This window comes from Panicum virgatum, chromosome 7K, assembly GCF_016808335.1.
Source record: "Panicum virgatum strain AP13 chromosome 7K, P.virgatum_v5, whole genome shotgun sequence".
In the NCBI taxonomy this organism is placed as follows: Eukaryota; Viridiplantae; Streptophyta; class Magnoliopsida; order Poales; family Poaceae; genus Panicum; species Panicum virgatum.
The window spans coordinates 49628419-49652852 of NC_053142.1; the positions used below are offsets into that span (position 1 = coordinate 49628419).

The following is a 24434-nucleotide window of genomic DNA, read 5'->3' on the forward strand; positions in this document are numbered from 1 at the left end:
CTTGCCGGCTTTGACAGGCTATGCCGCGCGCGCGTCAGGCGTGTGATCTGTGATGAGGAGTCATGGTCGTCCGGAGCATGGTGGAGACAGGACTCATGCAGAGGGCGCTAAAGCAGAGACCTGACTCTCTGCTGAAGGTCATCTGGTTTATGTTTTTTTTCTTGAAAAAAGGAGGAAAGATAAAGCAGCAGAGAGCATCTGATCTTATCTTTGTTGAAATGAAACCAATCATCAGAAGAACGGTTGTGTTGTACTTAGGAGTGGTAAAGGGCTCTAGATTTTGACTTTAAAATCTAAGGGCCGAAATCTAAAAGAGTCGGGTTGTAATATTATACTAGTACATTTTTTTTTTGAAAATAGAGCAGAAGCACTTCCGGATCATATAAGGAGCAGAAGGCCGAAACTTACATTGTTTGTGATTACATAAGAAAGGGAAACTCTCACACCATTAAAGAAAAAATACATAGGGAAAACTAGTTGACCTCACAGTTCTCACAGCCTTATACAATTTTGATCTAAAAAATTTAAAAGTCATGTTGGGCTGTGAAGAGACCACTAGAATCATGACCCGTTATCACCTCTAGCTGTACTACTGCTGTATGATTCGGGGCTCGAGATATCAAGGCATAGAGAGAAAAGCAAGAGAAGAGAGGTCCAATAATACTGGGAGTCTGGGAGACAGCAAGGACGTATAGCTGGTGGCCGCCACTGTTGAAGCTCCATGATCGATGGAACTGGAAATTTACGACGTTGGGGATTTCTCCGATTTGGCAGCGCTTACCTTGCTGCTACTACTACCTGATTGGCTGTTGTTTCTCGCCGCACAGACGTGTCTAGCTGAAGCTTGAACAGGAATTCAGGATTAGTACCGTAGAAAGCCTGGTAACTCGTTGTCAACAGATGCGTTCGTTTGTGCTGCACGCCACGACGCTTTATAAGCTGCTGCACTCCACGCGGAACGCCACAAGCCCACTCGCTGCATTCGTTTGGCACAACCGGGCTCCCCCAAGAGTGCAGTTCTTCGCCTGGCTCCTCGTCTGGGACCGAATTCAGAGCCGGGAACACTTGAAACGGAGGCGCGTGGTGCATGACGTTGCTTGTGAGATCTGCAATGGCGCGGAGGAAACTACGGCGCACATCATGTTTGGGTGCAGCTTTGCGACCTCCTTCTGGGCTGCTATCAACATCGACCTGCCCCCGGATATGACGCCGATGAAGCTTCATCTACTCCTCCCGCCGGCGCATATCCCTGGTAAACACTTCCACACCTTTCTCCTACTGTGCTGTTGGCAACTTTGGAAACGACGGAACAACGCCATCTTTCAGCAGCAAAATGACCACCTGGGCACCGTGCTACGCGCTGCAAAAGAGGAAGCCAAAACCTAGGGGTATCGCCTGCCGCCAGGCGACCTTTGTCTTAGCTTGTCATGGTGCTCTGTTTTTAATTCCGAATGTAACACCAAATGAACTTGTTGTAAAATGTATTGAAACATTCTGATGGGCCACTTCAGGGCCGGATGAGATGAAAATTCAGGTGGGGGATTCTCTCCCCTCCCGGTGACCTTAAAAAAAACAGATGTGTTCGATTGCGTTCCTGTCCGGTAAAAAAAAGCGATGCAGTAAAAAGAAAAGAAAGATCTGGCACTCAAGAAAACATGCAGCGTTAGAAACGGTTACGGTTGCTCAAGTCCTGAGGTTACTGCGTGATATGACTTGTCCATGAGGCGTGTTAATTCGCAAACCAACTGATTAATTATTAATTCCTCTGTGAATAGAGACGCTTCCTGCAGTGCAGGTAACCCCATTCCTTTTTCAGACGGAACGTAAATCCTATAGTTACCTACCTATACACAGGAGATAAAAGATGCTCGGTCAAGATTTGCCATGTGTTGGATCTGATCCTGGTCCTGACTCCTCCCTAAGGACGGTGCGAAAAGGGAGTCTCACGTTGTACGCCGGATAACCAGGTAACCACATGTGACTTTGGCTGCTGCAGGGCCATCATCCAGCGGGCCTCGCCCCAGCAGCCCCCACGACACGACGGTGAAGTAAAAACTCAGGCGAGCTGCCGAGCTCTCTGCCCCCTGGCCTGCTGCTCTGTGTCTCTGCCCACCCTGTGCCGCCCCCAAAAGGAGAATCCCCTCTTTTCAAAAAAAAAAAGGTGAATCCCCGCGCCAACACGTCTAGCTGGTGCCATCGTCGGACCCAGCCGCAGAGAAACCGGAAGGCCGCCGGAGCTTAAGCGCCTTTGTTTACTGCTGAATGCCTGAATCAGCAGGTGGATGGATGTGTGGTCAGTGGTGGCTGTGCCTGCCCGCCCGGGCGTCGTCCTCGGCGCGCGTCTATAACCGCGCGCGCCTCTCTCTATCTCTGTCGCCTCTTCTCCTATTGGGCCGCCGAGCATCATCCATCCCACTATGCCGCCAGCCGGAACTGGCCGCAACTTGCAACCGCGGCAACCTCCTCCGGCTGCTGCTCTTGAGAAGTTTGAGAGTTGAGGGAGAGAGAGAGGCCGTGAGAGCTCGGGCTGCTCGCTGCCTTTTGCCTCCTCTGCTTTCCTAGGTTGGGACTTGGGAGAGTCTTCGCCAAGGGGATAGGAAAAGAGAAAGTACTTGCATACCCCAACAAGGCAACAGCGCCTGCTTTTTGCCTTCTTTTCTCGCCCCCCCTCCCCCCTCCTATTTTGGCTGGGCTCCTCCTCAACCTCTCCGCGTCTCTTGTTCATCCAGACATCCACCACTCGACTTCATTTCGTTGGAGTGCGAGGCAAGGAGGAGATCGAGTCGAGGGAGAGCCGCCTCGGTGCACCACACGCACACGGACACCACCACCTAGCTAGTAGCAGCCATGTGGGATCTTAACGACTCGCCGGCCGCCGAGGCCACGCCACCGTCCCCGTCCGCCGACGACTCCGGCGCGTCCTCCTCGTCCGCGGCAGCGCACGTCGACATACCCGACGACGCCGACGACGACTCTGCCGCGGACGCCGTGGTCACGCGCCAGTTCTTCCCGGCCCCGGCCCCGGCGGCGGCCGCCGGCCCGCGCGGGGGCTGGCTCCGCCTGTCCGCCGCGGCCCCGCCGCCCGCCGCGGCCGCCAACGGCGCGACGCCTGCCGGCCCCGCGGGCGCCTCGGCGGCGTCCAAGAAGAGCCGGCGCGGGCCGCGGTCGCGCAGCTCGCAGTACCGCGGCGTCACGTTCTACCGCCGGACGGGGCGCTGGGAGTCGCACATATGGTAAGTTCCGTTTCCGTTGCCGCCGTCCTTTCCTCTCTCGAGAGCTCGAACAGAGACGCGCAGCGGCAGCAGCTCGCGAGGACGGAGGGCTGGTTTGCTATTGGATTCCTCTTCTTTTGGGCATTTCTTGCTTCTGCTCCTTTTGCCTCTCGTAGCAACATCTTATCAAAGTTATTCTTACCAGCTGTTACCATGCCATGCCATGCTCTTTCTCTCACCGTCGTCTTCTCTCTCTGTCTGTCCTCTCTCTCTCTTCTCCCCCATGCTTTCTGTTTGTGCAATGCAGGGATTGCGGCAAGCAGGTCTATTTGGGTAAGTTTCATTCATGTCCATCTTGTCCATGCCCATACTTGGGACTGCTACGAATCGACCGCCCAATCGGAGGCGTTTCCTCCCCGCTCTCGATTCCTCACAAATGGCTTCTGAATTGAATGAACAACTTGCAGGCGGATTTGACACCGCTCACGCGGCGGCTCGGTAAAGCCTCTGCCTGTCCCTCTTTGCTCGATCTTTATTGGCCCCCCTTCACTTCACTGACTCCCATGTCCAGTTCTCCGCCAATCGCAGTGGGGCTCGCCGGCAAATTCTAATCTTTGTTCTGTTTGACCTCCTACCTCACAGGGCGTACGATCGGGCGGCGATCAAGTTCCGCGGCGTGGAGGCCGACATCAATTTCAGCTTGGAGGATTACGACGACGACATGAAGCAGGTGATCGATACACAACGGGGTGACGGAGCAAACAAATTATATACCTGTGCAAAGCAGCCAGATTTTTGGTCTAATAATCATCGTCCTCCTGTGCCAGCAGATGGGCAACCTGAGCAAAGAGGAGTTCGTCCACGTGCTCCGGCGGCAGAGCACAGGGTTCCCCCGGGGCAGCTCCAAGTACAGAGGCGTCACGCTCCACAAGTGCGGGAGGTGGGAGGCGCGCATGGGCCAGTTCCTCGGCAAGAAGTATGGCATCGATCGCCCCCCTGCCCCTTCCTTCCTCCTTCCCTCCTCCTTCCTCACTAGCTCTCCGGCTCCCCAACCACCTCGTCTTTCCCCATTCCCCCGTATCGTCATCATCAGCTCTCCTTTCCTTGTCGCCGCGCCTCTCACCCCATTCATGGCTGTCACCTCCGGTCTGTGTCACGCAGGTACGTCTACTTGGGCCTGTTCGACACCGAGGAGGAAGCCGCCAGGTAAAATAATTGGACCCGAACTGTGCTGCGCTGCGCTGCGCTGCTCGCCATGCCATTGCCATGCCACAGCCGTGGGCGGTGAAACTGATTGATCGATGATGGCCCCGCGCCCGTGGGGGTTGTCGGGTGCGTGTATGTGCAGGGCATACGACCGCGCGGCCATCAAGTGCAACGGCAAGGACGCGGTGACAAACTTCGATCCCAGCATTTACGCCGAGGAGATCGAGCCGGCGGGTTCGTGCCCCCCGATCCATGCCATGCGCCATCACTGTGCGATCAGCTAGCTACAGCTACAGGCCTCTCCGTTCATGTCGGACGGTTTAATTTGTTTCTCGCTGTGCAGCGGCCAAGGGCGGCGACGAGCACAACCTGGACCTGTCGCTGGGGAGCTCGGCGGGGAGCAAGAGGGGCAGCCTCGACGGCGGCGACGACGAGACCTCGGACCAGCGCGTGCCCATGGCGTTCGACCTCGACTGGCAGACGGCCGCGGCCCGGAGCACGAAAGCAAAGGTATCCGTGTCAGTTTTGGTCCCGCGTAGCGTTCTGCAGCAACCAAATTTTAAATAGGCCTATAAAGCAACAAGCTGCTCATCATGTTTCGACTGCTGGGGTCGCAGTTCGACGCGAGCTCGAAGCAACCCCAGATGCCTCCTCCCCCTCCTCCAGCCTTCCAAGCCGGTCACCACCTGGCGTTCGACCCCAGGCAACATCAGCAAGTGGGTACTGGGACTTCGTTTTCCTCGTCCAATGTTCCTCGGCAGGCGCCAACTGACACTTGTTTTGGTGCCAAATTGCGGCAGTTCCTGGGCAACGGCGCCGATCCGGGGACAGCGGGCGGCCTGTCCCTGGCGATCGGTGGCGCGGGCGGCGGCCACTGGCCTCCCCACCTGCAGCAGCAGCAGCAGCAGCAACAGAGGCTGCTGCACGGCTGGGGCATCGGCGGCGGCACGAGCTGGCCGCTGCCTCCGCACCCGCCGCCGCCGACCAACGCCGCCGCCGCGACTGCAGCTGCAGCATCATCACGATTCCCTCCCTACGTTACGACGCAAGGCCCGCCGAGCTGGGCTCAGCAGAACGGGTTCCACTCGCTGGCCAGACCCACCTAGAGCCATTCTCATGTCAAGAACACGGAGCGTTCGTGGATCGTCTTCCACGGCAAAGACCATCTGACGATCCAGAGCCGAACGATTCCTCGAGCCGCGGCGACGTTTACCGGAGACAACTGGCCGCGATTCTTTCCCCCCTTTTTCTTTTTTTCTCTCCCTTCCAGTATTGCCCCTTCTTCTTTCTCTCTGTTTCTTGATTGGGTGAGAGACATGGATTCGAGGATGGATGGGCATGTAAATGAGGAGTTCCCGAGACGACGACGAGTGACTGGTAGGCGTCGCATCAAGCTAGCAGTGTATCTTTTCGCCGCTTTTATTCACCATTGGCCAGCACCGATGGCACCGGGTGTCAACATCACAGCTCATTTTGTTTGGTCTCATGTTGCATCACTTGCTGCACGACGGACATGGCTGGGGAAATTTGCTGCGTCCACCAGACCACCACCACCACCACCAACGGTGGGCCGACAGAACCTGCCTTCATCTTAGAATATGTGGGGTGTGGGTCTCGTGCTCGTGTTAAAACCTAGTATTATGTGCTAAGTGTCATCATCAGACAGCACTCAGATAATAAGATAGTTGTAGTAGTAATCTTGAGATTACTGCGGCTCCTGTCCTGTCATGTGGAAGCGTACGGCTTACTGCTGGAAATCAGATAGGGTGCCCGAGTCCTTAACCGTCATTGGATGGTAATTGATCTCTCCTGTAAAGTCTCAAGCCCCATTGTTGTTGTTCTCTTGAAATCGACATCCTTGTCTTTGTTAAGCTTCCTGGAAACAAAATCTAGATAACCACGCAGATCGCGTAGGTCATCTGTAAGCGCATCAATACCATGCGGTAGTAATTGTTTAGAAATAGATTTTGGTTGCACTCCATAATCTCATGTTATTTCTCATCCTAGTAGAAGAAAAAATTTCTTTACCTTGTCAGAAGATATACAACCTTATTTCTCAGATATTTATGTAACTTACTTGCTTCCACTTTAAATGAACTAGACAGGTTGACGCGCGATGCGCGTCTATTTGGAAGATATTAACTTGAAAAGAATGATGAAACATAAATTTATATTTTGTTGTACTCAATCCAATATTAAATTTAGATATTTTATGCTATCATAATGGTCATCTAAGCACAGTATAACTTTTTTTTAGAAATCCGTTGACTTTTAGGTGTGAGTAAAAATAGCTGACAGAGTAACGTATAAAATTAGTGATGAAAGAATAATTGATCCTATTTTTTGAATTTATGTACGGGAAACAAATTATAAAAAGTATTAGAGCTATCGTAGATGAACGTGGTGTACAAAGTTATTATTTTCATATATATAGAAAAAGTTAAATTTATTTTATATTTTGTATACGAAATCATCATCGATGTTTTTTTCAAATGATAGAGGCACCTAATAGTACCGTGAGTCCATTAAGTGGGGCACATTAAATGTGCATGTGTCGCAAATGGTGTGGGCCCTCACTTTATAGTATACAAACAGTAGAGCTACTACATGTGAACGCAGTATACAAAATCATATTATTTTTTATATAAAAAATAATTAAATATATTTTATACGCGGCCCCACTTGAATAGTACGCGGCCCCACTTGAATAGTATGCGGGCCCACTTGAACAGTACACATTGGCCCATGAACAGTACCCGGACCCCCACATGAACATATGAAAGAATAATTGATCCTATTTTTTGAATTTATGTACGGGAAACAAATTATAAAAAAAATATTAGAGCTATCGTAGATGAACGTGGTGTACAAAGTTATTATTTTCATATATATAGGAAAAGTTAAATTTATTTTATATTTTGTATACGAAATCATCATCGATGTTTTTTTCAAATGATAGAGGCACCTAATAGTACCGTGAGTCCATTAAGTGGGGCACATTAAATGTGCATGGGTCGCAAATGGTGTGGGCCCCCACTTTATAGTATACAAACAGTAGAGCTACTACATGTGAACGCAGTATACAAAATCATATTATTTTTTATATAAAAAATAATTAAATATATTTTATACGCGGCCCCACTTGAATAGTACACGGGCCCACTTGAATAGTATGTGGGCCCCACTTGAATAGTATGTGGGCCCCACTTAAACAGTACACATGTGCCCATGAACAGTACCCGGACCCCCACATGAACAGTACCCGGGCCCCCACGTGGCCCAGAGCGAACGGGAGCGCTCCAAATCTTGGAGCGTTAGTATAGTACTCAATTAACTGTGCTCGTGCATTCCTTAAGAAAAAGAAGTAGGTAGATAACCCTAACCTACAATGGGAGGAGGAAAAATGTACATAGATAAGCATTTTTCTTGTTGCTGAAATTCACTCTGCACATCCTTGGATGAGGTTTCAAAATGAGTTGCCTAGGCAGCTCCCTGAAAGAGAAGAGAAGAGAAGAGAAACAGTTCCCGGGCAAGTGGACCTAACGTTTTCCCGGAGAAAGGGGATTCCTTGTTTCTACTTCGGGCAGTGAATAATTGAAGGGTGAAGAGGAAGGAAGGGAGCGCGGCACAGAGCAGCAGCTGGCTGGGTCGCTGGCCAACAACATTGGCGAGAGGGGCCGGCCAGGCCAGGAGGAGAGGCACAAGCAAGCGAAAGCAGGCTAAAGTGGGCTGGGCCAGGCTCCCAAAGGCTGGCTGGCGCGGTAAAGCTGAGCTGAGCTGATTCCAGTCAGTAACAACAACTGGCGGCTTTGGACAAGTTAATGTGGGACTGGTCCGGTGCCCTGTCGCTCTCCCAAGTAGGGGCCGGCCCTCCTCCTCCGAATCAGTTCGATCGCAGCTCGTCGTTGTCGTCGTCTCTCTCACTCGCAAAGGATTCATTCATTCATTCATGGACGATGCCCCTGCTCCTCCTCCTTGTCAGGTTCTCAACCTTAGCCCTGCCCCTGCCACAGGTACTAATGGCCGCGCTCGATTCCGTCTCTCTCGCCTCGGCCATCCCCTGATATGCATGCCCCAGGTGCACGGCCTTGTTTCCTTTCTCTCCTGCCGGCCGGCGAACGCCCCGGTTCCCATGTGGCAATGGCAACAAGCACCTTCTCAGGGAAATCCATGTGTTCCGGGCAGATGCTTGCGCAGCGCCTCCTGCGTCGTCGTCTCGTCTCCCGTGAAAGGGTGAAATAAAGTTGGTGCCGTGCCGTGTGCGCGTGTTCCCGGTGACTGTCTTGCGATTCCAAGGGACGGAAGCGCGCGGCAGACAAGGACCCGTGTGTTTGTCGCGGGATCAGTGGGTTTGGTTTATCCAACCCTCATTTTTTGAGAACGGAGCCAACTCATCTATTGTTTGGTTGCAGCTCTGATTTTAGGGACGGAATCAACCCATCACATGTTTGGTTTAGGGAATTGGAAATACGGGTTGGATGGCAACCCTCACTCCGTTAGTGGGCCCAACATGTCAGTCTTCTCTCTCTCCATCTCCTTTCTTCTTCCTACTGCCGGACTGCCCCCCAGCGCCCCGCTCCCGCCGCCACCGCCCTCGCCGCCCCCCTCGCGACGCCCCCTCCCGGCTCCGCCCCCGCCGCCCGCGACGCGGGCCCGCGCGCCCCCGACGCGGCTCCGCCCCCGCGGCCCCCGAAGCGGGCCCGCGTGCCGCCGCCGCTACCTCCCCGCCGCCGCCGCCGCCCCCGACGCGGGCCCGCCGGACCTCCTCGCGACGCGCCCGACGCGGCTCCGCCCCCACCCCCTTCTCCGCCTCCTGGCCACCCCCCCTCCGCCTCCACGGGCGCGGGCGCGGCCTGCACGGAGGTCCGGCCGGCGGGGCGGCCTTCTCGACGCGGCGGAGCGGCCAAATCCGGTGGCCCCTGCTCCTCCCGCCCGCCATGGCCGTCCTCCTCCCCCCTTCTCCCTCCCCTCCCTGGCCGGGCACGAGCCGCCGCTGGCGAGCTCCGCCGCCGCGGGTCGGGACGAGGACGGGCGGCGCGGAACAAGGTCGATGACTGGCGGAGCGAAACGAGGTCGAGACGAGGACGGGCGACGCGGAGCGAGGACGACGACGGGTGGCACGGAACGAGGTCGAGACGAGGACGACGAGACGGACGCCGACGGAACCCGTCCGGTTTAGCTCCGTCCCTTGAAATTCGACGGGCGGAGCGAACCCGCATCTTGTGGGAATATCCTCTTCCGGAGCCGCTCCGCTCCCTTTGCCCCTCATCCAAACAGACCAAAAGTGGGTCGGCCCCAACCAGATTCGCTCCGCACCTCCAACCAAACACACGGGACGTGTCCAGCATCATTTTTATTTGTGCGCGCGTTAGGGACGTCCAGTCCAGGTCCAGGTGAACGAAGCAACCGGCAGGCATCGGCGCACGCACTTGGAGACTGTTGACGCCTTTTACGGGCCAACACACGATCGCGCTAGGTCGCGCGACGCGAGGAGGGGCTCCTTGCAACACCTCCTGCGTGGAACGGTCAGACCGGTCAGAGGGACCGGTCAGACCGGTCGCCGTGCAGAACGGCGACGATCCTACGAATGCTTGCCCGGGAGGGACCCCGTCGGGGCAAGCGCGTGTAGGGTTGCCCTAGACTCGGCTGGCCAGCTAGGGCGTCCTCAAACGCCATGGAGACGAGAGAAGAACAGCATGTTGAGGTTGGAAAAGTAGGGTAAAGGTAAAAAGATAAAAGATGTGTTTTTGATAAATTCGATTGGGTTGTCTCTTCAATCGACCGTGACCCTTTATATTTATAGGGTGGGGAAGACTTACCCCGCAATAAATCCTGTTTATAGATCTAAATCTATTAAGAACTCTAATTGTACTCGGACTCCTCCTAGACCGGTCAGACCGGTCGGACCTACCGGTCAGACCGGTTGGTCATGCTAGACCGTCTACAGACGCCTAGACCGGTCAGACCGCCTGGACACACCGGTCAGACTGATCTGTTCAGGTTACTGGCTATTTTAGTCGTCAACAGAGACCTTCGAGTCGACGGGTGCACACTGCTGGGTGCTGGCTTTTCTCGTGCGAGGACGCGGACCGAGACGACCGACCGCACAGACCATGCGACGCGACGCCTAGGTAGGCTATCTGCTTCTGTTGCACATGGATTCTACGTGCTGCCAGTTGACTAGTCCACAATGCCGGCAGGAGCACGGGCGGTGGTCATGGGATGCATGGACGATCAACGCCGGTAACAACAGCGACATATTGATGGACTGGCTTCAAGTTTGGCGCCTGGGTACGTGTGGGTGCAACGTGCATGCGCACAAGCAGCTGGCGCACTAAGCCACTAACATGGACGAAACCCATAACGACAAGCTACATGGGCGAAGGAAAAGGAAAGCACAGAGGTGGCCGTGGCCAGCGCGGCGGCATGCAGCAGGCCGGCAAGCCGCTGTTCACCGATCTACACCGGCGCGCACGTACTATATATACACTGCCGGGCGATCGGTGGATATGCATGGATCCATGGATCGGAGAAGGCAATGGCCAACTACCTCTGCCGCACAGTGCGCGCCTAGCTAGCGTCGTCTAAGCCGGCCGCTAGCTAGGGTAAGCCAGCGCACTGCATCGACGGAGAGGCACTGCATGCATGGTCCGGGGCGGGCCTGTTGGCGGCCTGCCCCGGCCTTCCCGAAACGGAAAGTGGGCACCGACGCGCAGCTATCACGGCCGAAGAAGAAGCTGGCGCCCAATGCAAAAGCCGCGCCCGCGCCCGCGCCCGCGCCGTTCCAGATCCAGCGCCAGTGCCCCGATGGCGACGTGAGAGCGCGGTGCCACACTGGAAAAGCTAAGGGCCGGACGACGCGGCCCCGGCCGGCGTCTCTCTACCGTACCCTTGCTTGTTGCCTGCATGCTCCGGCGCTTTGCTTGCCTTGGCCTCCCGCGCGCGGGCGCCTCCGCTCTGCGCCGCGCGCGGGCTAGCTAGCTAGCTGATCGCTGTCCGTGGGCGCCGCGTGCACGGTTGGATCTTGTCGGCCGAAATCAAAGCAGGCTCTGCTTTTACTGCTGGGCCTCAGCTAGCGCTTGTGTGTACCTGCGCCGACTGCCGTGTGCGCCAACAAGGCAACAATACCTACATATCGTGCACTAGTACCAGTGGTAGCACTAGTGTTTCAGCAACATAGCTAGCTACTGCTAGATCTGACAGAATTGCTACGCGGACTGCATTGACTATACTTTTTCCGTGACAACTGCCGACAGTGTTTAGTTATCACTATACCATTTCCCAAGTGTAGATAGTATCATTTGCCTACAAAAGAATCGCCGACCAACATAATCTGTCGAGGTGTATTCTGCAACTAACTGGCCGCACACACCGGCAGCAGGCAGCATCGGCAAGTGGCACTCGATCGACCTGCTTGGCTGGTTGCTCCGAGCAGGCCATGCAACGCTTTACGGTCATTAATTTAGTACAGACCATGCATCTCGAGCTGACGAGCTAGCTTCTCGACGTACGCTCCTGGTTCTGTAGTGTCGATCTGCAGCAAGCAAAACATGCAAACTTTTCCTGTACTTGGACAGGCCTTGACCACGGCGCGGCCGGGGCTGCTGCCGTGCACGCTTGAGCTTTGACGGGGTGCGCAGCCGCCCGGGGACTATCTAGTGCGCAGTCAATACTACGTACGAGTACGACCGCGAGGCTGCCGAGCAAGCGAGCGAGCTGCGAAGCGGCGACTGTGCACGCAACCTGGCTGACTTGGGGTGCTGATCTGTAATGATGCCACCATGCATGCGCCGCCCTGATGCTGCAGACGGAGCTCAAGAAAATCAAATTAAGCTAGCTAGGATGGCGCCGCCGCCGCATTTGGCCCGAGTGGAGCAGACAAGCATTAGCAACCAACTTTATTTTGGGCTACCGTCTCGCATACGTACGTGTCGGCACGCATAAATATAATCGCGCAACCAGTGGTGCATCAGGTGTGTCCGTGCTTGTCGACTCAAAGAACCGACGCCACCCAGTTCGTTTATCTTCTTGGGCGTTCACCTAAAAAACCTTGTGCAAAACAGCGATCGAGCCGCCGTGGCGGGGCCTTCGTTTATGCATGGTGGCACGGAAGCATAAGCACGAAGCACGTATGGGCCGTGCCACCAATTAGGGTCAAAGATCCATGTATGTCTGCGGATCGAAGAAACAGCCCAGCCCAACTTTGAAGGTTTGTCTTCTGGGCCAACAGGTTAGTGGGCCGTCTGACGGTCTGGGCTCAAGTAATGGGCTCTTCTTTTATTACTCTTCTCGTTTCATGCATCTAGCGCAGCGAGAAAACGATAGCTCCAGTCTGCCGCCGGCGGCTCGCCTGTGCGGAGGCGGAGGGGGTTGCGAAGCCGGTGGTGGTGGCTTCGATGAACCCGCCGCGGCTTCCTCGCGCTGCGCGGCGGCGGTCGCTGCCGCCTTCGCACCCCTCGCCCGCGTCTTCACCAACTGCTTCGATTCGTTCGACGCGCCGACGCCAATGCGAGGCCGCTCTTATTTCTCGCCCGCTGCAATCCGGCTACACGGCGTTCCGGCCGCGTCATGATATCCTGCTCGCCCTCAAGTTCCATCGCAGGTTAGTAATGCGCCTACTAAATCTGGCATGGTATTTTAGGTTCCAATGGATAAGGGCATTTGTTCGCCTAAACGGTCGTTTAGCCAGTTTAAACACTATATCCGCTTAATCGATAGTTTTGACCGTTTAAACAATCGTTTTTCCCGTTTAAACACTCATTTTATCCGAATAGTGAGTTAATCGATAGGTGACCAACTGTTTACTGTTTAGCGTTTCGAATAACACTGAACAAAAATACTCCCCATTTGAGATGAACCTTAGCATACCCCACACAGTGCCCTGCCTGCCTCTGCCTGACAGCCATACCTGCATCATCCACTGGAGTCTGCATGTTTTTTTCCAGTCAATTAGTCACCGTGTTCGGCTGCCCTGCAGTAATTCCTTCTCACACCACTCCAGCTCCAGCCTCCAGCCACCAGCCAAGTAACAGTGTTTTTCTCTCACACCACTCCAGCTCCAGCCTCCAGCTCCAGCCTGCCGAACGCGGTGAGTATCATTAAAGTTCGTTTGATTCTAGGTTGTTGAAACTGTCTCTGTACTGTGCGTAACAGCGTAAAGTATACTTCTGATTTCTCTAACAACGAGTTCTCCTGCCAGAAAAATGCTGGTCAGGAGCTGTAGCTTCATCCCTCACAATATTCAACACAACAATCAGATAGGCTACGACACCTGGAGCAGACGAATACAGAATTTAAGAGGAAGGAACAAAAGACACCCAATTTAATGGAGAACCAAATGCTGTTGCACGCAACTCTCCTGTCCACCGGCGGCACCGCCGACACTTTAAAGCCCCCCAATTATGCAAATCTAAACCCTGCCATCGTGCTAATCTAGCCACTCGGCTGGATCATCAACGGCTTTGCGCACTGCGATTAACCGGCAATGGAGGCTGCCTTTGGGGCCCGGACCCTTGCGGCAGTGACCCGAAATCGCAGCTTTTGCCCATGGCGATGCCAGCATCGCTGTACTAGCGTCATTTCAAGGGCCTACCAAGGACACCTTTGGGCCTGTTTAGTTCATTTTGCAAAATTTTTTTGCAAAGGAATCTTGGTCATCTGAAGTACTAAATGAAGTCTATTTGCAAAACTTTTTGCATAGATGAGTTGTAAATCGCGAGACGAATCTAATGATGCTAATTAATCCATGATTAATTAATAACTAGCGGATGGTTACTGTAGCATCACTGTTGCAAATCATGGATTAAGTAGACTCATTAGAATCGTCTCGCGATTTACAGCCCATCCATACAAAAAGTTTTGTAAATAGACTTCATTTAGTACTTCAAATTAGTAAGATTCATTCGCAAAATAATACGTTTACGACATTTTTGCGTTTACAGGTAAAGAACTAAACATGGCCTTTATTTGCCAGGTAGCTCCCACAACAAGAGCTTTGTTCTTATACCCGCCTCACCTTTCCTGTTTTCTCCCTACCATCCACCTTTGTGTCCTTGTCCTCATCTCCCCTTCTCCTTCATAGGATGCTGTCACAGCCTCACAGGGGCGCAGTCACTCAGCGGCAGCTCATTGTTGGTGAGCTGCAGCACAGCCACTCCACTACTCACTGTCACCGGCCGGAGGTCAGTTCAGCACTTCATCTCAGCTGCCTTTTTTGAATCTTTCTTCCTTCTATGCTACTCTTGTCCCTTTGGATCTTGTCGGTGTGCATGGAGTGCGGTGAGCGCGCTCTCCATCTTCGTTGTTTGGTGGTTGTGAAAACGATGGGGGAAATCTGGTGCCTGATGGAGAATTCGGGGGGATGGGGCTTGTAGATGGTGATGTTTTTGGCTTAATTGCTTCACTGTACTTGCATTGCATATTTGCATGCATGCCAAAGACCCTGCTGTCTTTGTGCTGCTTAACAATTGAGCCCTCACTGCTCTGTTTCTTGCTAGATTTTGGGTGAGACTGTGTTGCTGTACGGCTGTACCATTGTTCTTCTTCTACTTCGAAGCAGAGACTGTCCAGTGCATAGAATTTTTTCCCACTTCTTGCTGGGGGCCTCCTCATCCCCCTCCTTGCGCGTAGTGAAGTTCTTTGCCTGGAACTTTGGTGCAGCCAATTCTCAGTGAGAGGTAGAGTACAGATAGTGCCATGCTGTCCCCAGCTCTCAATCAACTTGACTGCTTTGTTCGCACTCCACTGCATTGGCCTTTAAGATTTGTATTAGGTTGTTGGAAAGAGTACTTGCGTTAGGTGCGATTCTTACTGCATTACAGCTGCAATTCTGTCCAGAACCATTTTTATTCACACTTTAGGAGAAGCATATCTTTATTATATGCTAGTGCTTACAGTACCTTTAGTTCTTTTGACATTGGAGACGTCGTAGTTTGTGTCACATAAATGTTTCATGTACCTACCTACCAGTGTTGGAAACTTCATTTGTTGGGTTGGTCTCAACTTGGTAAGCTAAATGACAGAAAGCTGACCACTAGTAGAGTTCATGCAGAACCTGAATTAGTTGGCTGATTTTGTTCTTAAAAAATATCTTTTGCGGTGGCTGGTGGGTGTACTAGGGATGGACTGAACCAACCTTATAATCCTTCTGTTTCTCTTTTAGTTGAGCATCACTTTCTGTATATAAAAAAATCATATACCAGTTGCAAAGAAACTGTCAGCTATGATGAGTGGTTTAGGTAATGAGAACAACAATTATCTAACTAGTAAAGTTAATTGATAAGTTGACCAAGGATTGTTTCTTAACATAGTGCATAATGGTGATGGAATCAAATAAGTTATGGATGAAGGATATAATGCTCACTACAAGAAACAACATGAGACATGTGTTCTCATTTAACACTGAAGATATACAGTTTCTATATTTTATTGTGCAAAGAGAACCTGATAATTAATTGTATCTGATATGTATCATGTTGAACTATCTTGCTAAGTAGCAGCCCTAGAAGATGTTCTACCTGTATCCACCCTAAAACAGTACTTCCTGTAGAGCTTACATTGCATCTATTGATTTTTTTGTTGCCAGGGAAATTTTCACATAGTTGAGTACTGACAGATATAAAGTATCCATCGATGGATCATAAGACATGGCTCTGGAGAAAGAAATCAACAGAGAGGGAGCTGGAGGTATACCATCTGCACTTCTTAAAACTAACAAGTTCATATAAAATTGTTAGATTCTTATTTCTAACATCAATTTTTCTTCCATGCAGAAGGAGAAGGTTGTATTATTAGAGAAATCATTGCAAGACTTAAATGGACAACTTTCATTTGCTCGGGCTGAGTGCATTGAGAAGGGTGGTATTTTAGCTAAACAGGCAAAAGTAGCTGAAGAAGCCATACTAGGTATTACTATGGCCATAAATATTTTTACCTATGGCCTGCCACTAAAAAGAAATTGTATGTGCATACGTCAGAAACTGTTTTTACTCAGTCTTTGAATTTCTAATTGATACTAGGTTGGGAGAGAGCCGAGGCTGAGGCACTAGCTCTCAAGACACAACTTGATGATACACTAGATGAAAAAACTGCAATGGACCAGAGGATTTGTCAGCTTGATGAGGCTCTAAATGTTGCAATGGTAGAGAGGGACTCATTAATAAAGGAGTCAGCTCAAATGATTTCTTTTGAACAAGACAAAGTTCAGAAGCTGGAAGAAAATTTAGTGGATAAAATAAACATAATTGCTAGCTTAGATGCCGAGAATGACAAACTTTCTGAAGGTCTGTTAGTGAAAGAGAACATCATCTCAGAGCTAATTGAGTCAAAGCGAATAATAGAATCAAAGTTCGAGGACCTTGCAGTAAAGCTAGAGTCATCTGAAAGATCAAATTCTTCACTTAGATATGAGGTTTGCATGCTGCAGAAGCAACTTGAAATTCGTAGCGAGGAAAGGAAATTTAGTCTCAAATCTGCTGATGCTGCGCACAAACAACACCTTGAGAACGTAAAGAAGATAACCAAGCTTGAATCAGAATGTCAGAGATTGCGTTCAATGGTACGTAAAAGGCTACCAGGTCCTGCTGCCATTGCCAAAATGAGAAGTGAAGTTGAAACAGTGGGTAGCGACACAGCAATCGCAAGGGCGAGAAAGTTGAATTCTGTGACATCACAGAACCCAGGTGTTTCAGTACAGAACTCCCATGATGCATCACCTGTAAATTCACCATTACTTGCAAGGCTACACGCGATTGAAGTTGAAAACAAGGCCATAAATGAATCTCTTTCTAGGAAGGATAGTGAGCTTCAGTTTTCTCGGACTATGCTTGCTCGCACAACTTCCAAACTTTCCCAAGCTGAAGCCCAGCTTGAAGAATTATCGAGAGGTCGATCTGCTGCGGAATTGGTAAAAGGTAGCCCTACACTGGTTGAAAATCCTCTTTCATCCATCTCTGAGGATGTCTGCAATGAAGATAATGTCAGCTGTTCAGGCTCATGGGCATCAGCCTTATTGTCTGAACTGGAACACTTAAAGAAGGGGAAATTCACAGCACATTCAAGTAAGAGCACAGGAGTATCAGACATGAGTTTCATGGATGACTTTGCAGAGATTGAAAAGCTAGCATCGGAATGTAATGATAAACCTGTGGAACCATTTGGTTCAAAGAGAGAGGTCGTGGAGTCATCAGGAAAAGAGATAGTTCCAGTTGATGTCCCGACTGGAGCAACTGATCAAATTCGCCAACCTAAGATTGAGAAGGCTGTCCTGAAGTTGATTGAACTTATTGAGGGAGTTATTCAAAGATCATCAAAGGATTGTAGTAGCACAGTTGTGTTATCTGGCAGTGATGAGGATAATGGCCAGGGAACACTGTCGGGCTACGTTGCTCGTGCATTCTTGTGGAATACGTCTGAACTTACTTCTGTACTGCAAAACTTTGTCTTTGTATGCAATGAGCTTCTGTATGGAAGTACTGATGTTGAAAGCTTTGTTAATGACCTCCAACTCACATTAGATTGGATAATCAACCACTGCTTCTCACTTCGAGATGTATCAGACATGAAGGAAGCAATTATGAAGCATTTGGAGTTAAACAACAGCGATGGACTTGAAATTGTTGCAGTAACCAGGCACACTGGAATCCATACAGCAGATGAGCCTAGAGTGCAGGAGAATGTTCAGATGCTGTTATTACCCGACTTAAGTTGTATAAATATTGGAACTAAAGTTGATGTTAGCACACAGAAAACAGGTAATGAAGTAGCAGTCTCCAAATTTCAGGGGATAGAGGAAAAATCTTCAACTTTGCAGGCAGAACTTAACGAGTTGAATGAATCTGGAAAAATGAATGAATGTAGCACACATAAGGGCAAGCAAGAGGGGGTTAGTTGTCTTGAATCCAAACATCAGCTTGAATGGTAATTCTTTTTCAGCCCTGTCCTTTCATAGTTGATAATATTCTGTCTGACAAAAGTTATTTTGCTAGCAGTTGCCCTGCTAAAGAAGGCTCAAAAAATGTCGCTGAGAATGACGAGAAGCATCTGCAGATGGTGAGATCCTTAGGACCTTTCTTGTCCTTATCATTTCCCAGAAAGAAGTTGGCACTTCAGGTTGTATGTGACGAAGAACATTCTAGATGTCCAAATTAGTATCTCAACTGTAAAATTAAGCAATATAATATGCATTTCTTTTTTCCACCAGAAAAGCTCAGTTTCTTTATCCAAATGACTAACTGAACTTTAAAACTAGTGCATTTTCTAACTGTACCTTAAAAATCTTTGTGTCACAGCAGCTGGAGATCTCAACGGCATCAGAGAAGCTGATTGAGTGCCGGCAGACAATATTAAACCTGGGGAAACAACTGAAGGCGTTGGCATCTCCAAAGGATGCGGTCCTCTTCGACCAGGTGCTCCAGACTGCAGCTCGGTCTGAGCGGAAACCCCGATCGCAATCACTAAGCGAGATGCTATCCATGGAGGATGGTGGATTATATGACCCAAGCTCCCCCAAAACCAAGGAGATCATCTGTACTGAACCAAGGGCGTCAAGTGAAAGAAACCTTTCTGCCGACGAGGGAGATGGTGGTTCTGCTGCAGCATGTTGTTCCTCGCACCCAATGCCAGTGGCACAACCCATAAAGCAGGCTTGCAGGGTGAATGGAACCTGCAAAGGCGAAGCTGATGTGAAGGTAGTAACACTTGCCGTTGTCCCGAGAAAGCAGAAGGGAAACAGCAGCTTGCTGAAGAGGATTCTTACGGGGAGGAGGAAGGAGGCCATGGCCAAGCCACAGGTGGTACTGAGTTCTTAACTGACAGAAGGGTGGGAGCCCTGGACACGGCAAGTCTTTCTTTCAGGTGTAAATTAAGTGTGTTCGTTTGCGTGTGTAGCCGTGTTCAGGCCAGTGAGATTAGTAATAAAGTTGCTGTGTGTTGTGTATATGCTGTATGGATTAGTGTGGTACGTGACACAGCGCTCATCGTGACATTGTTTTCATAAGACTACCTGCTTGTGTGTTCTGGGGGGTTTCTTATCAAGCGTCTGAAATTTTCAAAAAGCCGGAGGGTGTTGAATTTTGCTCATTGGCACTTGGCAGGTCGAGAGAGCATTTTTTTTTGAACCTGGTCGAGGGAGCAATTTTTGTGGCTGGTATCCTGGTTCTCGGTTTCTTTTGGTGGATACCTGTATGGCTGTATCTGTTGTCATAGTATTTTAGAAGGCCAGAATCTTGCTAAGGTTATAGACTTAATAGTGCCCTGTTTTTCTACTTCGTGGCAGTTGATTGTTTGCTCTTATACAGACCATCCTGACGCTAGCGGTCCAGCCACCCATCACCATGCCCAGCCTAACCAAATGTCTGACTACTTTTCAGAAAAGGTATCCGACTCAAGGACAAAGTCTGATTCAAATGCTCATGTCAAACGTCTTCAATTATGTTTACCCTGGCCTCACCAAACGAAAAAAATACATTAGTCTACAAAACAAGCGGTTTGAATTCCTTATTCTGTCTTTGCCTAAGTTCTAGCTGTCCTTTCTCCGAAGATGAACGCTAAGAGCAGCTTGACTGTTTCCTGACGCAGTGAAGTTGTCTAGCGCATAAATTGACCTGGTGATTACTTACACCTGAAATTCAGTTTTTGGACTTACTTTGCACAGGTTGAAGGGGCTTTATGGTCATCTATCAGTTCGGTAAGACAGCACAAGTAGTCCCTGCAAGTTTATTATGGTCACGGGCCAGAGTTTAGAAAATTTCACTGAATCTTTTCAGGAGAGAACAAGGCTGGGAGACATAAATCCTAAGCTGTTCAAAAGAGTAATGCCTTGGTCTTAGTCTCGTTATTACCTCTTTTTTTATTCCAATTTCGGCTAATTATTACCAACTATCAAAACCAACATTTTGTTTCTGCGCACATATCAGTAGTCATCATTTACTAATCCGTAGAACATGTAAGGATCGTAACGGTTGTGTGGCAACAAGTCCTGACTCCTGAAACTTTCACCTGAACACGGGCACCCTGCCATCGGCGCGGCGGCACCTCACGAGATGGTCACGGGCACCACCGCCAGCGCAAGCAGCAGCTGCCAGCGGCCATGCCATGCCGTGACCCCCGCCGGCTTGCTTGCTTTCTCCCCGGCGGCCCCCCCGGCTGTGGCGCTGGCCGCCGCCTGGCCTGACCTGCGCGCGAGCGTCGTTTTCCAAGCGCACGTCCAGTCCGTGCGCGCCTTTGCAAAAGCCATGGCGCGGCCGCCACTGCGGGGGAGTCTCGGTAAAGAGCGACAAAAGCGCGCCGCGCTTGCTTGCACGCGCCCCTCTCTGCTCTCTCCCTTCACCGTCCCCCAGCTCGCGCCGTGCCGTCCCCTCCGCTACGGCCGGCCGCGGCGTGGGCGTGGGCTCCCCGGCCGGCCCCGTCCGGTTGGGCGATCCATGGCATATTGGCATGCCTCGCCTGCTGCTGGGGACTGGACTTGGGTCTGATCTGATCGTCTTTTTTTCAGCGTGCGATGGCCTGGCCCGCGCTGATACCTCCTGATGCCGTGTCCACCAACGGTTTCGCCACCTTTTCCGCTCGTCCGCGTCGGCCATTTCCAGGCCACCGGATTGTGCACAAGTACTAGCTGGGAAAGAAAGAAATTCTGCACGCCATGACCGAGAGTTCGATCAACTCCTCCATGTATTTTGTTCTTCACCTGCACTGAACAGCAGAGATACATGACCATTGCGCGGTGTACGCCTCTGGTCATGTATGTTTCTTCTTCTGCTGCTAGCTAGCTAGCCAGTGGTACTGGTACATGCATGGTGCCTGTCATATAGGAGTATACTACACGCACGGCGTACGAAGCTCCGACCAAGTCAGTATGATTGGCGTCAGAGAGCATGTTTCAGTAGTCAGGCAATCATCACCATGATGTCATGGGTACACCGCATGTTTAAAGCAGGCAAGCAGGGGAGCCGAGGAACGTATAAAGCTGGAGCCGAAGGCCTCGAGTCAGGCCTGATGGGTATAATTGCCTCATAAAGCCTGAACTTGCGTCGGCTACAAGCTTATACAGAAATCATTTAATTTGCATGGAGGAACAGGATCGATCGGTCGTCTGGCCTACAACTTCTTAATTGCCTCTTGTAAGTGTCGTGTAATAAGCAATGCATTTGTTGCATAATACACACCTTGCTCATTTTTTTGTATTGTCAATTACATTATTAGCAGTGTCGATCTGTCGTGCAAGTTGTTTTTCTGCTCTTGACAGTGCTTGTTCGCATGCATGCATGATAACGCTTACCAACTCTACTCTGGCCTTACCAGACATACTTATCTTGTGAATGCTACCTACAATAATCTATAGTCTACAAACCCTGCTAAATGCCTAAATGGGATGCGTGCTCTCTGCCGTAGCTCTTGGCTCTTTACGCAACACGCGGCCGGATTACACGCACTTTGTTCCACGTGTTCATACTTGATACAGCTTGACAATCATAGTGAAACCCTATTTTATATTAGACTCGTGTCCTTGTTAGTAGTGATCTTGTGGTGTGTGGCCAACCAAAGATAGTAGTGACTTGTGGTGTTGTGGTGATCTTTGTTAGCAGAATGGGATTACATTCCCTAGACTAGAAGTAGCATCACCTACCCTAATTGGTCTCCTTGTCTCGAGCAGCAGCATGCAGTAGTTTGAACAAATCAAAGGTACTATTGGGGTAGTAACTGGTTACTTTTTGAGCACTCACGGGGACAAGGAAGCCCACGCAGGTCTAAGCAATCCAAGCATGTCCACACTACAATACAAAGCACACGTGGATGCAACGACTAAATTTTGACGACGATGAACAGCAACCCGATCCGGGAGACTATGCATGCATATTATTGCAAGGAGACACTGTTAATTAGCTTTCCCCTGAGGACGCAGCGGGAAGAGTTCCAGGGTCACATCGTCGGTGCAGTCGGCTACTACCTCCGTCGTCGTCGTGACATCGCCATGAACGTCACCCCAGGTCCTGCACCTCCGCCGCTTGCGGCTCGATGCATCTTCAGAAGACGCTTCCTCCTTCTTCCTCAATCCATCCTGCATTAGAATTTATGAACACATGGACGATGAATACTGTTCACTGCATCTGCTAAATCATGCATACGCATGCAAGGCTGCCATGGACGATTAGAATTACTTTGGTTTCAGCTGCAGGTAGAGATGATAAAGTAGTGGTGGTGCTGAGGGTGAGGAGGGCGGCGCGCTTCTGCTTCTGCCGCTCGCGGGCCTTGTGGTTCTGGAACCAGTAGAAGACGTTCTTGCCCTCGATCCGGCCGTACTTGCCGAGCTCCTCCGTGATCTGCTCGATCTGGAACGAGTTGGGCGTGCGCATCCCGCCGCGGTACAGCATCTCCAGCACCTTTATCTGATCCGGCGACGGGTTCCATCGCGTCGTGCCAGACGCCGGCACCTGCAGCAGCTTATTGCAGCACAAAGCAATAAGATCATCATCTGTTAGCTTACTAGCTGCAGAGATCGATCGAGTCAGTGATGCATGACCAGCTGATAATATAACACTGCACCTTGTCGATCTACTACTAGCTAGCAAGCTAGCACAAAGTTATTGGTTTATCCTAATTAACTAACCGTGCAGTGGAGCAGCCTCGCAGCATTTCTGACACGAGCGAACTCGGGCAGGACGACCATCTTCCTCGCTTCAGGGAACGAGATCTTGGGCGCGAGCGGGCGCAAGCAATGGAGGGCGCCCAAGGGGGTAGTAGCAGATGAGCTGAGAGACGAGGATGAGATGGATGGCGGAGACGACGACGGCGACGGCGAGGCCGGTTTGTCAAAATAAGCCACACCATGGAAGTGGTGAAGCCTCATGGTTCAATTTTATAAACTCTCTTTACTTTAATTGTTGGATTCAAATGGAAAGCTGGGGAGGGAGCTACTACTTACTACATACTAGGGCTCGCTAGGTGAGAAAGAGTCCCAGCGTCCTTGCGTGTTTATATATGGGGAGACCGGAGGCGATCGATGGATAAAGGGTGCCAAGGGTTTGAGTGCTTGTGCGATCGAGATCGAGGCAACAGTCGAAAGGCGTGCTCGACTGCTCATCTCATGGGGAGCGACAGGGTATGTGGAGATATTGGTGGTGGGATGGGAGGGCGTCAGCATTGGTGAATCGCAATCATCGTCAGAGCTAGCCACGAAAAGCAGGCGCAGTAATAAAGGTGAAAAGGTAAAAATTCTCGCATGGTGCATCTCTCCTTTCACCTTTCTTGTCGAAATTCATGGCGATTGACAAGGAATAGATGGGGGAGAATATCGGTTCTCCTCTCTGTACGTTTGCATGCTGTTAAAGCAAATTTGAATCCAGCCTAGACCTACGTCGTCAGTTAATATATAATCTTCACCTGGCTAGAGAGTATTCACGGTGTTATCAGATCACACGACAGATAGCTTTTTATTACCTCTAGAAGTAATCAAAATGACTGCTGATCAGAACACAGCTAGAAAGTTCCATGTTACCTGTGTTCAGTAACCTTTATTATGCATGCATATACTGCTTGTTATCATGCAGTTGAGATATTCTGTAAAATTTGGGGGTTCATAATACAACCAACCTTCTACTGAGTTATTACTCTTCTTCTAACAATTAGTGACCTTATGCATGTATATCTCTTCATCTGAGAATAATTATCTGCACGATCAGAGTTCAGTAACCTTATGCGTGTATATAAATACTCAACTCTGATGCCCTAACCTGGGTGTTTAACAGCTTGTCATGCTGTTGATCTTAGTAGTAATAAGTTTTGAGATTTACAAAGCGACCAAGTAATTAACTTAGCAAACCTTCATCCGACAATTGGTAACCTCTATAGCTTACTTGCCGTCTACTCAATAATCTGTGCATGCATGATGCTGTCGATCGTGCGTTAGCTCTCTCTCTAGTCTGCAAAAAACCTGCACTCCATCTGCATGATGATCGATCGCGCATCACATACCAGATAAAGGCCAGCAAAGAGCGAGACGCGCGCGTATCCTTGGCCACA

At 50.6% G+C, this 24434-nt stretch overlaps 3 protein-coding genes across 18 annotated transcripts; 2 read left to right on the top strand and 1 right to left on the bottom strand.

The window, feature by feature from the left end:
* The first annotated feature begins 2340 nt into the window (after positions 1-2340).
* Positions 2341-6289, top strand: LOC120641981 (APETALA2-like protein 5). 8 transcript variants are annotated; one of them, XM_039918337.1, is made up of 11 exons: positions 2341-2608; positions 2730-3233; positions 3520-3545; positions 3680-3710; positions 3855-3942; positions 4040-4188; positions 4359-4418; positions 4561-4688; positions 4762-4928; positions 5036-5134; positions 5219-6289. In XM_039918337.1, exons 2-11 carry the CDS (start codon positions 2848-2850, stop codon positions 5522-5524), a joined length of 1440 nt encoding a protein of 479 aa, XP_039774271.1. In that variant the 5' UTR covers positions 2341-2608; positions 2730-2847; the 3' UTR covers positions 5525-6289. The 8 variants fall into 8 exon arrangements, with proteins under 8 accessions (XP_039774271.1, XP_039774270.1, XP_039774272.1 ...); XM_039918336.1 differs by having other exon boundaries at positions 2341-3233; XM_039918338.1 differs by having other exon boundaries at positions 2351-3233; positions 4043-4188.
* An 8151-nt stretch (positions 6290-14440) lies between these two features.
* LOC120641984 (filament-like plant protein 4) lies at positions 14441-19471 on the top strand. Of its 8 annotated transcripts, none has more exons than XM_039918345.1 (7): positions 14452-14599; positions 14915-15094; positions 16003-16103; positions 16190-16322; positions 16436-18335; positions 18404-18467; positions 18707-19471. In XM_039918345.1, exons 3-7 carry the CDS (start codon positions 16050-16052, stop codon positions 19223-19225), a joined length of 2670 nt encoding a protein of 889 aa, XP_039774279.1. In that variant the 5' UTR covers positions 14452-14599; positions 14915-15094; positions 16003-16049; the 3' UTR covers positions 19226-19471. The 8 variants fall into 8 exon arrangements, with proteins under 8 accessions (XP_039774278.1, XP_039774285.1, XP_039774286.1 ...); XM_039918349.1 differs by having other exon boundaries at positions 14527-14599; positions 18407-18467; positions 18707-19447; XM_039918346.1 differs by lacking the exon at positions 14452-14599 and adding an exon at positions 14640-14794.
* Positions 19472-21966: 2495 nt separating this feature from the next.
* On the bottom strand, positions 21967-23473 carry LOC120641985 (WUSCHEL-related homeobox 4-like). Of its 2 annotated transcripts, none has more exons than XM_039918353.1 (3): positions 23023-23473; positions 22574-22855; positions 21967-22473 (listed from the first exon to the last, which is right to left on the bottom strand). In XM_039918353.1, exons 1-3 carry the CDS (start codon positions 23260-23262, stop codon positions 22291-22293), a joined length of 705 nt encoding a protein of 234 aa, XP_039774287.1. In that variant the 5' UTR covers positions 23263-23473; the 3' UTR covers positions 21967-22290. The 2 variants fall into 2 exon arrangements, with proteins under 2 accessions (XP_039774287.1, XP_039774288.1); XM_039918354.1 differs by having other exon boundaries at positions 22574-22846; positions 23023-23466.
* Positions 23474-24434: the final 961 nt, after the last annotated feature.